At 49.4% G+C, this 13,014-nt stretch overlaps 1 protein-coding gene across 2 annotated transcripts; it reads left to right on the top strand.

The window, feature by feature from the left end:
• The first annotated feature begins 17 nt into the window (after positions 1 to 17).
• AK2 (adenylate kinase 2) lies at positions 18 to 11,143 on the top strand. Of its 2 annotated transcripts, XM_020800565.3 has the most exons (7): positions 19 to 197; positions 2,797 to 2,922; positions 4,926 to 5,036; positions 5,944 to 6,038; positions 6,173 to 6,245; positions 7,298 to 7,493; positions 10,061 to 11,143. In XM_020800565.3, exons 1-7 carry the CDS (start codon positions 90 to 92, stop codon positions 10,066 to 10,068), a joined length of 717 nt encoding a protein of 238 aa, XP_020656224.2. In that variant the 5' UTR covers positions 19 to 89; the 3' UTR covers positions 10,069 to 11,143. The 2 variants fall into 2 exon arrangements, with proteins under 2 accessions (XP_020656223.2, XP_020656224.2); XM_020800564.3 differs by lacking the exon at positions 10,061 to 11,143 and having other exon boundaries at positions 18 to 197; positions 7,298 to 8,536.
• Positions 11,144 to 13,014: the final 1,871 nt, after the last annotated feature.

Genomic DNA, 13,014 nt, shown 5'->3' on the forward strand with positions numbered 1-13,014 from the left:
TGTGTCCTCTCGGGGTGCCTTCCGGGGCGGCGTCGTGAAGTTGTTGAGGAGAGCGGAAGGAGGACGCGGCTGTTGGTGCTGCTGCTGCGATGTCTCCCAGCGCGGAAGGCGGGCGAGGAGGGAGCCTGGGCCGCGGGGTCCGCAAAGGCATCCGCGCGGTGCTGCTAGGCCCGCCGGGGGCCGGGAAGGGCACTCAGGTGAGGGGGGACCCAGGCGTCCGAGGGACCCAGGCGTCCGAGAGCCGGGGGCTCCTCCTCCTCCTCCCTCCTGCCCCCTCCCTCCTCTTCCTCTCTCTCTCTTCCCCACCTCCTCTCCCTCCTCCCGCCCGTGGTCTTCTCAGGGACCCAGGAGTCCGGCGCGCCCAGGGGCGCAGGAGGAACCCAGGCGTCCGGGAGCGGGGCGTCCCCTCCCCCCCCTCCCCATCAAGGCAGCCCCGATGTCTTCGAGATGCTCCGTCTCCTCCTTCTCCTCCTCCTCCTCGATCCGTAGCCTTCCCTTCCCCTTTTCTCTTCCATCCTCCGAGGGAGGCCAGGCCGTTCTCAGGCGGCCTTTTGTGCGGGAGCGGCTCAGGGCCGCCCTTGAGGCTTTGCCAAGTGGGGATTCGAACCCAGGCCTCCTGAGCCTCTCCCCCCCCCCCCAGTTCAAAGCCCTAACCATTACACCTGCTGGCTCTTTCGAGACCAACGCGGGAAGCGCTCCTTTACATGCCCCCGAAGGAAGAAATCTCTCTCTGTGTGTGTGTGGGGGTGCCTTTTCGCCCTGGCTTCTCTCCCCTCCCTCCCCTCCTTCCTACTTAAAGGACCCAGGCGTCCGGGACAGACCCCTTTCTTCCCTCCCCCCAACTCCCCAACTGCAGTGGCCTGTGGTTAGTGCAATAGGTTCACGTGTACTTTTTGCACCTGAGAACTGCCAGGGGGCTGGCTGGTCACGTGCGTGTTTCTGCTGTTGGCTTGTACTCCCGCTGTGGTGAAGAAGTTGAAGCCGCTGAGCTGAGGAAGACCTTTGTCCCAAAGAGAACTGGCTTCGATAAACCAGCAAGCACTTGGCTTGAGATATCCAGTACTGGCTCTTTGCCTACATCAGGAGGCAGATCTGTGATGTGGTGACATCCTGGGCCTGACTTGAAATCAGTCAGCAAAGAATTATCTCTACAATCCAACCATGGCAGCAAGAAAAAGGTTCACCCTTTTGCACCAGCTGCAAATTCTATTCCAGAAACTCTGAGCCTTTGGGGTAATCGGAGCAGAAGCATTCATTTTGTATGGAGCAACAGTGAGGGTTGTCCAATTTCATTGATCCTTAAACTCCTTGGCTTGTCATTCTTAAACTCCGAAGCATTTCTGTGTTTGCTGTTAGCTGCTTTGTTATTGGATCTGGGGGTTGGCATCCAAATAGATCTCGCACACCTGAAATCTATGTTCCTTTGGCTGTATATTGCCTCCGTCAATGTGGCTTGTGTGATTTTAGTAACTGTGGCAAATGCATGATGTAGTATAAACCGGGAGACGGGTCCCTGATAAACCTGACGCTTTTTACAGTGCATTTTTTGAATAGCCTGTCTCAAAATTCTGGGAGTTTGGAGGCCAAACAAGGAAAGTTTCCACAGGCTGTGCATAGGTAAGAATTAGGAACTGAGGAAACCTCTGTCTCACACACACACACACAGAAAGAGACAAGAAGGCAAAGGGAAGCAGTTTGAGAGTGGCTGTTTTCTTCTTTCCCTATCTTCTGAGCAACCCCTGGCTGAGGAAAGATGTGTCACCCTCAACCCTTGCAACATCCACAAGCCGTTGCCCTTAAAGGCAACGACAGAAACAAGAACTTGAGGTGGGCAGGGTGTCTTTCTCACCCTCTTTTCCCCTGATGAATTGCATGTGCTTCTGCTAAGGCAAACAGCCGCCTCCTCTTCATGGGTGGGGTGCCTTGGCGTGCCTTAATCCTGCTGCCATGTTTTTTTAAAACTACAATTTCTGGTGTAACTGGTTTTTATCTGCTTAATTTTTGTGCACCAATTTTCAGCTGTCTTGCTGTTACAGCAGTTTGAATGCCAGGGAACACAGCAGGGCTGAGTGCCAGGAGAGAGTGGTGCTGCGTTGTAAGAAATAAGCCAAGTAGAATGTGAAGGGTCTGGTAAAAGCCCAGTTTCAAAGGAGGCTGTCCTCTCTCTTTCATTATATGCTGTGGTTCCTGCTTGGCTTCTTTGCCATCAGGTCTTCCTGGGGCAAAGCCGACTCGCCCTTGATCCCCATGTCTGCCTTGCATGCAAATTACTCTCCATAACATGAAAAAAACCTGCCATTTCAAAGGGCTTTCCTTTGTGTCTCTGCCATGATTCATAGGACTTCCCTCCTTCTCAAAGCTCTTAAAAAATGCATGACTGAAAGAGTGAAGCGTCTACCAGGTTTTAAATGAAGGGGATGGAAAATGTGCTTGTGCTAACAAAGGGTTGGGGAACCCAGTACTGATGTACGTCTAACTGAATGAAGCGATGGATGCTTGGAGGGAGAGAAGTTAAGCTTGGAAGAACCGGCTAGAGTCATCTTTGCCTTCCCTGCAAAATGACTCATCCAGTAACATCAGCCACTGTTCTCTACAAGGTTAGTACAAAGAGCGTAGTTAGACACCTCTTGGACTCCTTCACAATAAGCCCATCACATGTCCTCTGTTACTGTAAATCACAAGGATCTCAAAGGTGAATGTATCCAAAATTGAGGGTCTTTTTCAAATACATCGCGAAGGGTTTGTCTCAAAAGTCCCTAGCAACTTCATGGTTTCATTCTGCTCTTTCCCCTTCAGGCTCCTCGGCTTGCCGAAACCTACTGCGTGTGTCACTTGGCAACGGGGGACATGCTGAGGGCCATGGTGGCTTCCGGCTCAGAGCTGGGGAAGAGACTGAAGGAGACCATGGATGCTGGCAAGTTGGTAGGTCTGGAGCAGCTGCTGCCCCTGAGCCATTCTTGTGGAGCTTATTTTGTTAATAGCAATGGTTTGGAAATTGCCTCCCTGTATTGATTGTGGTAGCTGCCAGCCCTTGGTTGGCGCTTGGGCAATATCTGTTGACCCTTCAATTAGTTCCCTGAAAATTGGAAACATGCAGCCAGGGAGGCGTGTTGGACATGCCCACTGGGTTTCTAAATCCAGCACAGAACCTTTGCAGACCTATCCATCCAGCCAATCTGGACCTGAATTTTGATTTACAGAACAATTATACAGAGTAAGGCTTGGTTTCTATGAGTTTTATTACATTCCAGTTAAATTGGCTTTTTAAGTTTTAGGAGAGGGGTGACCTTCCTGGCTAGGGAGATGGGGTGTCTTTTCTTCTCCCTCTCAATATTTTTGATAATTCAATTTGCATTCTCTAATTACTGAGCAAAGTAGGTAGCCCCACTTTGACTTGCGGAAGGCTCAGAGGACATACAGTATTTAGGGGAGAGATTTCTGCCTCCTTCTCAGGCTTTAAGAAATGGCCTTATTTGAAGAAGAACCTAGATATATTGTTCATAGTCAAGTTGAGAAGTGTATACAATGTGATCCCCTCATATTTTGTTAGACGGCATTTCCTGTCAGCAAGAGCCCACATAGCCAGTGGTGAAGGATGATGAGAACTGCATTCCACTCACATTTACAGGCCACCTCTCCCTGGTCTGGGCTTTCCATTAGCTTTGTTCTCTGTCTGGCCTTAAGAAGAGTTTTAAATCATAAGGCTGCCTACTCTAGCCTCATGCCAGCAAAAATTACTATGACAAAAGATCCCTTTAATCCTGTGGTTCTCAAAGTGGGGTCCCCCCCGTGTTCTTGGACTGCAACTCCCAGAAATCCTGGCCAGCACAGCAACTGGTGAAGGCTTCTGGGAGTTGCAGTCCAAGAACATCTGGAGAGACCCCAGTTTGAGAACTGCTGCTTAGGCTCTTGCTCTGTAGACTACTTAGGACCTGGTCTTGGTGTGTAAATATCATTCCCTCCCCCTCTTTCATCTGGTAGCCTCTGAACCAGGCTTTGCTGAGGGCTTTATGGCTTCAGAATAGGGCCATGATCATCCTTATCTGGAACCTTCACTCCAAGCTGGCATGGCAATGCCGGTGGGCTGGGAGACACAGGAGAATTGTGCACATGGCTGGCTAGTCTAGATAAAGGGGTTGCTGTTATTCTGGCCTGGCTGTGTACCACACCCAAGTCCTTGGATGGGAGATAGGATTCCATTCAACATTCAAAACCACGATAGAAATGTCTATGTGCATATGGATGAAATGTGCAATTGAACTCAAGCTTGATATATGAAACTGTTGTGGAAGACACCAAGGAGAAGGGAGCATAAACCCAACGTCTGTCTGGAAGCCAGACCCCAGAGCAGTATGCTTTTCTTGATGCAGCACATGGTTGAAAGAAGCCCACTGTGTTTGAGAAAAGGACTCAGATGTTGCTTTCAGTCGCTGATTCTTTCAAAGCCAAATGTGTGGGAAGGCCCCAGGGTTTGAGTAAACCAGAGGGGACTGGCACATCTTGAGTGTGAGCAAGGTCCCTGTGGGGCCTTCATTTGCTCTTGTTTTTCTCTTCGCATTTGAGTTTCAAATATCTTTCGTAGCTGGCAGGATTTAAGGGAAACAAAAAAATGAATTTGCAGCAGGGGGCACCCTAGAAGCGTGTTTTCCATCTTGTCGCCCAAGAATTGATGCCATTAATAGTTTGGAATCGTGAACATTTTTGTTCCAGTTTTCCATTGGGAGGAGAGAGAAAAAGGTGCCTAAGGCAACTAACATGCAGCACTAAAAACAAGCAAAATAACAAAAGCATTAAAAGAATAATCATTGTAGCATCCCTTTAAGATGACGTTTGCCACCGTGGGCACAGTATCAAAGTTCTGTCTTGTCTTCCCTCCCTCACCATTGTTCCCCCCCCCTCCAACCCACCCACCCCCCCATTCCAAGGTGAGCGATGAAATGGTGGTGGAGCTGATTGAGAAAAACTTGGAAACTCCCCCTTGCAAAAATGGCTTCCTTTTGGACGGGTTCCCACGCACCGTGCGGCAAGCGGAGATGGTACGTGGATCCAGATGCGCCCTGAGAGCTCCCCCCTCGGTTTTGGTGGCCCGTAGCTATCTTACTTCCAGTGAGACCTTGTTAGGTTCCAGATTTCCCAGCAGTTCCAGATTTTTGATTGGAAGAGGTCACCCAGCCCATTCTCCAAGATCACGGTCTAATTCATTGCGTTGCTGCTGTGCGGCCTGGAGGTTTTACAGCTGAGCAGTGCTAACCTGCTGAGAACGGATTGATAGAAGATTCAGGAGTAAATAAGAGTCAAATCTCTACTCCTCCAAACCCAGTATTATCGACTTCCATCAGTCTGTTATTCATCTTCAGCCCTTGGGGGGGGGCAGGATCCTTTCCTGTCTTTGCCTGGAGATCCCTAGGGTTGAACCCAGGACCATCTGCAAATAAAGCCCCTGGTCTACTGCTGAGCGACAGCCATTCCCTTGTGCATGGCTGTTGTCTTGGGGGGCTTGAAAGAGACAGTGAGGGCGACAGGTGTGAGGCGTGATGATTCCCTCCTCCCAGATGGAACACATCCTTTTCTCAAAGGCTGAGTTCCTTCCCTTTTCCTTACTCGGAACAAATGAATACAAGACAGCAATTGTTTTGGGGGAGAATAGGGGAAAGTCTTGCAGAATAGCAGGAGAGCCCAAGGGCAGAACCATTTCATAGAAGTGGGTCACTTGGGGAAGGGAAAGAGGGAGGAGAAGGTGGTTTTCTCTGTAAAGTCATGAATTGCACCCACTTGTGGCATTTATATTGGATGCCAGTTTTGAACCCGAGCCCTGCTCCCTTGGGGTGCATCTCTTGCTCCAGGGGGGACTCGCTTCACTTTTATTGGAATTTTCTCTCTGTTGTTTATGTTAAAAATAGCTTCCTCTTTTCCTCTCTTCCCCCCCCCCCCCAAATACTACAGCTGGATGATCTCATGGAGAAGAGACAAGAGAAGCTAGATTCGGTCATTGAGTTCAAGGTTGATGATTCCCTACTGATCCGGAGGATTACTGGACGGTAAGAGGCATTTCTCTGGGCACGCACGGGATATCGTTTGCAATGTTTTCCTCATGAGTCTAGATGTTGCTCCTTAACTCTTCTCCTCAACCAGGTCTGGGCTAAACTCTGCTGATTCCTCTGGTCTGTTCTAGGCTGATCCACCCAGCAAGCGGCCGCTCGTACCACGAGGAGTTCAACCCTCCCAAGGTCCCCTTGAAAGATGATGTAGGTGACCCTTCCCACTTCATCTCTTGTCCTTTAAGACTCTGCTCAAATTACTCGGGGATCTGTGCCCCTCCAGATGTGAGAGGGCTGCAGTGCCTGCTACCCTTAGTTAGCAAGACCAGTGGGTGTGGATGATGGAGGTTGTAGTCCAGCAATGTCTGCAGAGTCACACTTTCCCCAGCCCTGCTCAAAAGCTTTGAGATGTCCTTCAGAACAGAGGAGAGACGTCCAGACTCAATTCTGTGCTGTGTTTTGATTTGCCTTGCTCCTGACTTGATTTTGGATTTCGACTTGACAAGTCCATTGAGAATCATAATGGAAACCCTACAGGTTTGAAGGGTTTTGACTCTTTCCTTCAGAGCAGCTGGGATCTACTGAATGTTCCCTGACTTACAAAACAGACCTCAACAGCTGGCTGGGGAGGAGGCAGGGTTTGTTTTGGGATCTCCTTGATCCCCAGAGTGGCCTGGTTGATCTCCTGCTGAGAGGAGAGGGGCCGTTGGGGTCCTTGGCCCTTTATAGCTCAGAACAAACACAAAGAAGAATGAATGGAAGGAGCCTCTCAAGAGCCAGGATGATGGTGGCTTAAGTTCCTTGTCTTTCAGGGTAGCATTTGAATTGGCTTCTCACCCCTCCCCTCGATGAGCAGTCTCCAAGTGAAGGTGCAGATCTGCATCTCAGTGTGTTTGTCCTCCACCTCAATGTTGAGCAAACATGCAGTTTGCATAACAAAGTGGCTTCAAAGGAGGGGTAAAATAATCCTGCCTCCAGAACACTGAGATTCTAGATAGCAGCGCACAAATTCTAGGAGGGCCCTGCCTCCAGAGTGGCACATAGGGCCTCAGACCTCTTGAGGGTGGTGGGGGTGGGTGTCCATGCCATGAACTTGAACATTGGCAGCCACCCCCACCCTATTTTCTTTGCTGGCACTTTCTTAGCTATGGGATCTGACCCCACCCTTGAAGGCAGGTCATGCTGGCCCAGTGCCACCATGTCTGTGTGTCCCCCCCAAAAAAAGACCTGATCACGGATGCCTTCCTTGTTCTCACCAGGTCACTGGGGAGCCCTTGATTCGCCGCTCGGATGACAATGAAACCGCCTTGAAGACTCGCCTGAAGTCCTACCACACTCAGACCTTGCCGCTGATTGACTACTACTCGAAACGTGGGATCCATAGAGCCATTGATGCGTCCCAGTCCCCAGACGTGGTTTTCGCCAGCATCCTAGCCGCTTTCTCTAACGCGACATGTAAAGACCTGGTTATGTTTGTTTAGGGACCCTTCTGCTGTTGCCTAAGAGCTTCCTTCTCTTCTTCTGTCTTCCGGGGTCAGGGAACGAGAGAGAGAGAGCGAGCTGTAGGGTGGGGTGCAAAGCAGCTAGAGAGGACTCTGTTCAAACTGTCCATCAAAAAGGATTGTGACTGCTTTTAAATGTGTTTATTATGTGCATAGAGAGAGAGAGAGATAAGTATTTTTCGAACAGGCTTGTCCTGTAGGGGGTGCAGCAGGATACAAATTCCATTTCCTGAGCATAGAAAAAGGATGATCTGTGCTCCAGCAGAAGCGAAAGTAGTTTTGGTGCTTCCCCAGGGAGCCGTGGTTTCTGCCCTTCCGCCTACATGTCTGGTGGCCCGGGTGAAATGTTTCTGGCGGTGCTGAAGGTCAAGAACGAGCAAGGGCGGCAGGAAACAGAGCTGCTGGCTGGCTTGGCTCTTCATGTCCCTGGCGGTGCCTCTGAAGGACATCCAAGCCCATGTCAGTTCAAGAGAGGGTTTGCCAAAGCACAGGTCTCTGCACTTCTGTGAAGAAAGAATTAAACGTTTCTGGGCACACGCATGTATCCTGTTTTGCCCTCGTCGAGTGAAATCATAACAAGCAATGCATCTGTTCCAGACTTCCACAGCCACCCAGCTGGGAACATGGCGAGTCAGCACAGAATTCAGAATCTCTTGTTTCGATTCCCTTTGGGTTTTTTTCCCCCCTTTCAAAATGAGAAAAGTTTCCCATTGTCTGAATGCTTTAGGATCTTCATCACTCTTGCAAGTAACATTGGGTGAAGGAGCACTAGCAGAACTTGTCATGGCATGGGCCTGGCGCGCGTGACCCACATTAACGGGACTGTTAAGGCAAGGCAGAGGGCTTTAATTTCATGGCATATTTCTGGCTGGGATGCTGGTCAGGAGGGCTTGCAGCTGAGTGTCCACTTCCGATCTGTCCCATGTTTTACAAAGGACCACCTTCCAGACCACCCGGATGTCCCGGGGTCACCATTAAAAGTGGCCATGGGTCTCACACAGTCGTCCAGCCTTCTTCCTTAGGGCGGTAAAGTACAGAATGCCTATAGTGGGAGTGTTGCGTAAGCATGTATCTGTCCATCCACCTTATGTCTTTCTCTCATTCCTTCCCTTTGCTTCTTTTCGCTCATTTCTTCTTGCATTCATCTTTAATTTCTCTCCCCCCTTTTCTTTTTGCCTGTGGCACTCTTCTTTTGAAGAACTCTGAATCAGATGAAAGAATCTCAGGGTGCAAGCATTGCTCCACGGTGGAGCCTGTGCCAGTTGAGTGGGCTGGGATATCCGTGAGCAATTTGGAATTTTAAAAAAGAAAGAGGTGGGAATCTCAGTTTGGGCCAGAAATGTGTGGTTTAGTAGAAGAGGCTTGCTCATTTTTCCTGGCAACCATCTCTGAATTTAAAAAATGCCAAATTAAAAATTTACGGTAGGCTAGCAAATGGATCTACCGAGATACTTTCTTGAAAACAACCTTGCTTGCTGCCGTTTCTTTTTCTCCCCGGGGGTCCAGAAAAGAAGGGATCAGGGATCCCTAAAGGGTCAAACTCTGTTTTCTAGAAATAGCGCTTGTGTTGATAAGGCATTCCACCCCCCGCCAGAGAATTTTTACTCAAGATGAGACCAACATGGCAGCTTGTATCAGGGTTGACCTTAATCTCTTCTATTTCATCCCAGGGGAGAATAACCCTTAGACACAGAGGTTTCTGGGGGCATTGGTCCTCTCTCTTTCTAGGAAACAGGCATGGCTGAAACGGAAAGTGTCTTTTGTTGCCACGCCATCTCCGAGACGCTGAGACCTTGTTAACTAGGATTAGGAGCTCTCCCTTGAGCGTAAGCAGCTTTGGTCCCGGCACGGAGAATCCTTTGATAACTGCCAAAGAAAGCCCCACATTATAATCTAATGGAGGGGAGAGACCCGACCGGCGCCTTGCACTTTACGGAGCAGCGTTTGTTACTTAAACAGAGGAGTTATCTCGCGCTAGGTCAGGCTGAGCGTTGCTTCACTCACTGATGGCCAAAACCGGTCCTCTACTCTTTCAACCTTGCCTATTAAGCGCTGCTTTCATTGCAAAGTGCCGGGAGAAAAATACTGTAAACGTTAATGTAGAAATGCTTTTAATTAAGAGTAGGCAAGGCCTGAGAGCTAGTTTTCTGCCCGTGGGCTGCATCAATCCTAAATGGTGAGCGGGGTTGGGGAGGGGGGAATGACACAGCAGTAACTAGATCAGTTACTCTTCCAGGAGAGGGATATTTTGGCTGGGTGGAAAACAGATCATTTTAATTGAGCGAATTGCTGCTCCTGGAGGCTTCTCTTACTCTGTTCAGTGTTTGGTGGTGGTTGTTTTTTTGGGGGGCGGGGAGTTAGAAAGCCTGGGTCCCACTCCTGACTCAAATAAAGGAATAGGCAAGCACTTCCTTTCATCTTGTGTTGCTTGTCTCTCTATGCTTTTCTGTCTTCCATAACATTCCATCCATTTTGAGTTTGTAAGGCCCATTTTTCTTTTTATATTTGTCTTCATTTCAGCTGCATGAATCCAGGAGGCGGACAGGACGGGACGGGACACCACCGAGAACAGCGGGTTCATCCCCTCCACCCCTCTGCCCTTGAGTTGAGGGGTGGGAAGGAGGGAGGGATGGATGGATGGATGGGTAAGGAAGGTTGCCACCTGTTTCACCAGAATTGCACTCAAGAGGAAATGATTGTTTTTAGAAAAGGCAAAAAGAAAAATATTTGGGAAGGCAAGGGGACACTTTGTTGTGATGGAGCGTAGGGCTGGGTGTCTTGGCCTGTGAGGTTAGGAAACCGCCAACATGCCTGTAACGAGGCATCAGAGGGACAGGAGCTTTTTTACAACCATCTAAAACCCAGTTGCTTTTCCTGGAAAATAACCAGCAATTTAGAAAGCATTCTGTGAAGACAGATTCCCAAGCCAGGGGTATTCTGCACAAACAATTCCTTACAAGGATCCATAAACCCAGAGCCCCCAGTTGTGCAACAGTCACTGCTTGGACCCCCGCTTTCCTTTTGCACAACCCCAGAATGAGCCGGATCCTTCTGCAGCTTCTGCCTTATCTGTGAGCAGCTCTTCCTGTCACTCCTAAACAAATATCTGTGCTTTGGGCCACCCCTGGGAATCCCACAGGAGCCTTGCTGGCAGTGGGATTCTGGGAGGCAAGGTCTATAAAACCAGAGGGTTTCTCTCTTTACCCCTGGGGCAGCAGCACTGCAGAATCGTGACCCTTGTCCTCCAGAGTAAACACGCTAGAACAGTGACTCCTGCGAAACGAGGGTGAGTGGCTCTTGACCCGTCTGGAGAGGCCCCCATCAAAGAGTGATGATGCCCTCTGATTTTTATTCTGGATCAAAGCAGTTTGCCCTTGTTGCGTACTTCTGCCTGGTGCCCTTCAGAAGGACTTCAGCGCCTGTCCTCTCAAGCCGTGTGCTGGGGCCCGTATCATTCCTACAAGTGTTCCCTCAGATCCTGGGGAAGGAGGAAAAGCCAAGGATCCTTCCCCCGGAGAGCTGCTGGCATTTCTCCTTCACTTACCCTCTCCTGGGAAGATCACCTGCTGTATAATAAAAGTGACTTGTCAATTTTGTATCTTGGTATGTGTGTGTCTTGCAGGCAGAAGGGGATGGGAGAGAAGCCACAGAAAGCAGCTGGTTCCAGCTCATTGGGATAGGTTCTTTTGGGAAGGGTTTTGAAAAAAGTTATTTAAGCCCTGAGGCTTTAATTGATGTGCCGAGGCTCCTGAGGGACAGGGCCATGATGGTTGATGCCGTCTCAAGCTGCCATGACTACATCGTCTAGAGTGGGTCTTCATCCCGGCTCTAGTGCAAGAAAGAGAAAAGTCCACCATCCTACAGGAGGCTGTCTTGAAAAGGCAACAGAGATCCTACGAGATCCCCAGTGTCCTGAATGCCACAGAGTGATGTGCAAACATTAATGAGAGCAAACAGGAAAGAGTTGCATCTGTGCAGCCTCCTCGGGCTTCTCTTTTCTTTCCTGCTAAAAGGCAGCCCTTTCAGCCGCTCGCTCACTTGTGCAACACCCATCTCTGTGTAAATGTCTCTTTTTTTTTCAATGGCTTTTACCATAACCACATGTTTTTTAAATCATCTGCGGGAACCTTTTTTTTTTTTTAGGTGGCCCCAGTCAGTGGTTTTCTAATTATGGCTCAGTTCCCCATTCAGCAAGAAGCCCTCAAGCAGCGATCCGACAACCCAACCACCACAGCCATGCATCGCATGCACTTTGAGAACTGTCCATATTGACTTATTGGGTCACCGCTCTTGAATTTCCAGATTGTTGGTTTTTTTTTTTAATGTGATTCCAGAAAAAACTGTTTTTGCAGTAAGGGGGAGGGGGAGCAGACTTGGCTCCAACACTCCTTGAAAACTGGCCAATGGTATCAACACAAGCTTTGTCGTCCCTGACCCACACACCACCTCTTTCCCTTTTATTTTCTAGCAGAAGCTTCCCACGCCGGGCCTATGAGTTCATCTGGAAAGTCCCACAAACGGTCAGGGTGAGAGAATGGGAAGGGGGCGCCATGATCTTAAGACTTGCTGGTTCCTAGCAGTGTATCCCTAATGCTGGCTCACTTCTAGGATGTGCAGAAAAAAAAACGTTCCACCCGTTGCCACGAAAGTGAGGTCTTTGGTTTCCACCCAGCTTGACTCCCCAGACTGTATAAGATGCCCATGGCTTTATTATTTTATTTATTTTAAAACATTTTTTATCCCACCTTTCTCCTTCAGAAGGATCCAGGGTGGCTCACATCCTTGAAAGGCAATATATAAAGCAAATTATACCTGCCTTTTTTCATTTTGCAGAGAAGAAAGGGTTGTGGCACAATGCTTTCTCATAGGTGGAACGAACACGCCTTCATCGGGGGTGGCCCTTGTGGGTCTCCTGTGTTGGGGTTGAGAGGCACTTCTTGGCTGGAATCCTGTGGTGTAGCATAAAAGCAAAGGGGTGGTGCCCAAGATCTGCTTAAAATGGTGCTTACAGCTTTCTGGGTGGTTTACAATTCAGTTATGCAGGCCACCCATTGCCCACCCCACATGAGCTGGGGACTCATTTTACTGGCCTCGGAAGGCGGTCAACCTCAAGCCAGCTAGCTGAGCCTGTCGGGATCAAACTCGGGTGGTGAGCAGAGTCTTGACTGCAGTGCTGCAGTTTAACCACTGTGCCACGAGGCTCCTATTCCACAGGTGCAGCCGGTTGCACTAGAACAGGCCCTTTGAATCAGTGGGGATTTGTTGAGTCAACCCCTCTGCATTTTCTATTGACTCCAATGGACCTTAACTGCATTGAGACTTCCTATGCTAACCCGGAGCAGGCCCACCGGAATCAATGGAACGTATAGAGAATTGACTCATTAAATCCCCAGTGATTCAGTAGGGCTGCTTCACTGGGACGTGTTACACTAAGTAACAGGTTTTCGCCCATTGATTAGTTCAGGGTTTCCCTC

Source organism: Pogona vitticeps, chromosome 9 (assembly GCF_051106095.1).
Source record: "Pogona vitticeps strain Pit_001003342236 chromosome 9, PviZW2.1, whole genome shotgun sequence".
NCBI classification, from domain to species: domain Eukaryota; kingdom Metazoa; phylum Chordata; class Lepidosauria; order Squamata; family Agamidae; genus Pogona; species Pogona vitticeps.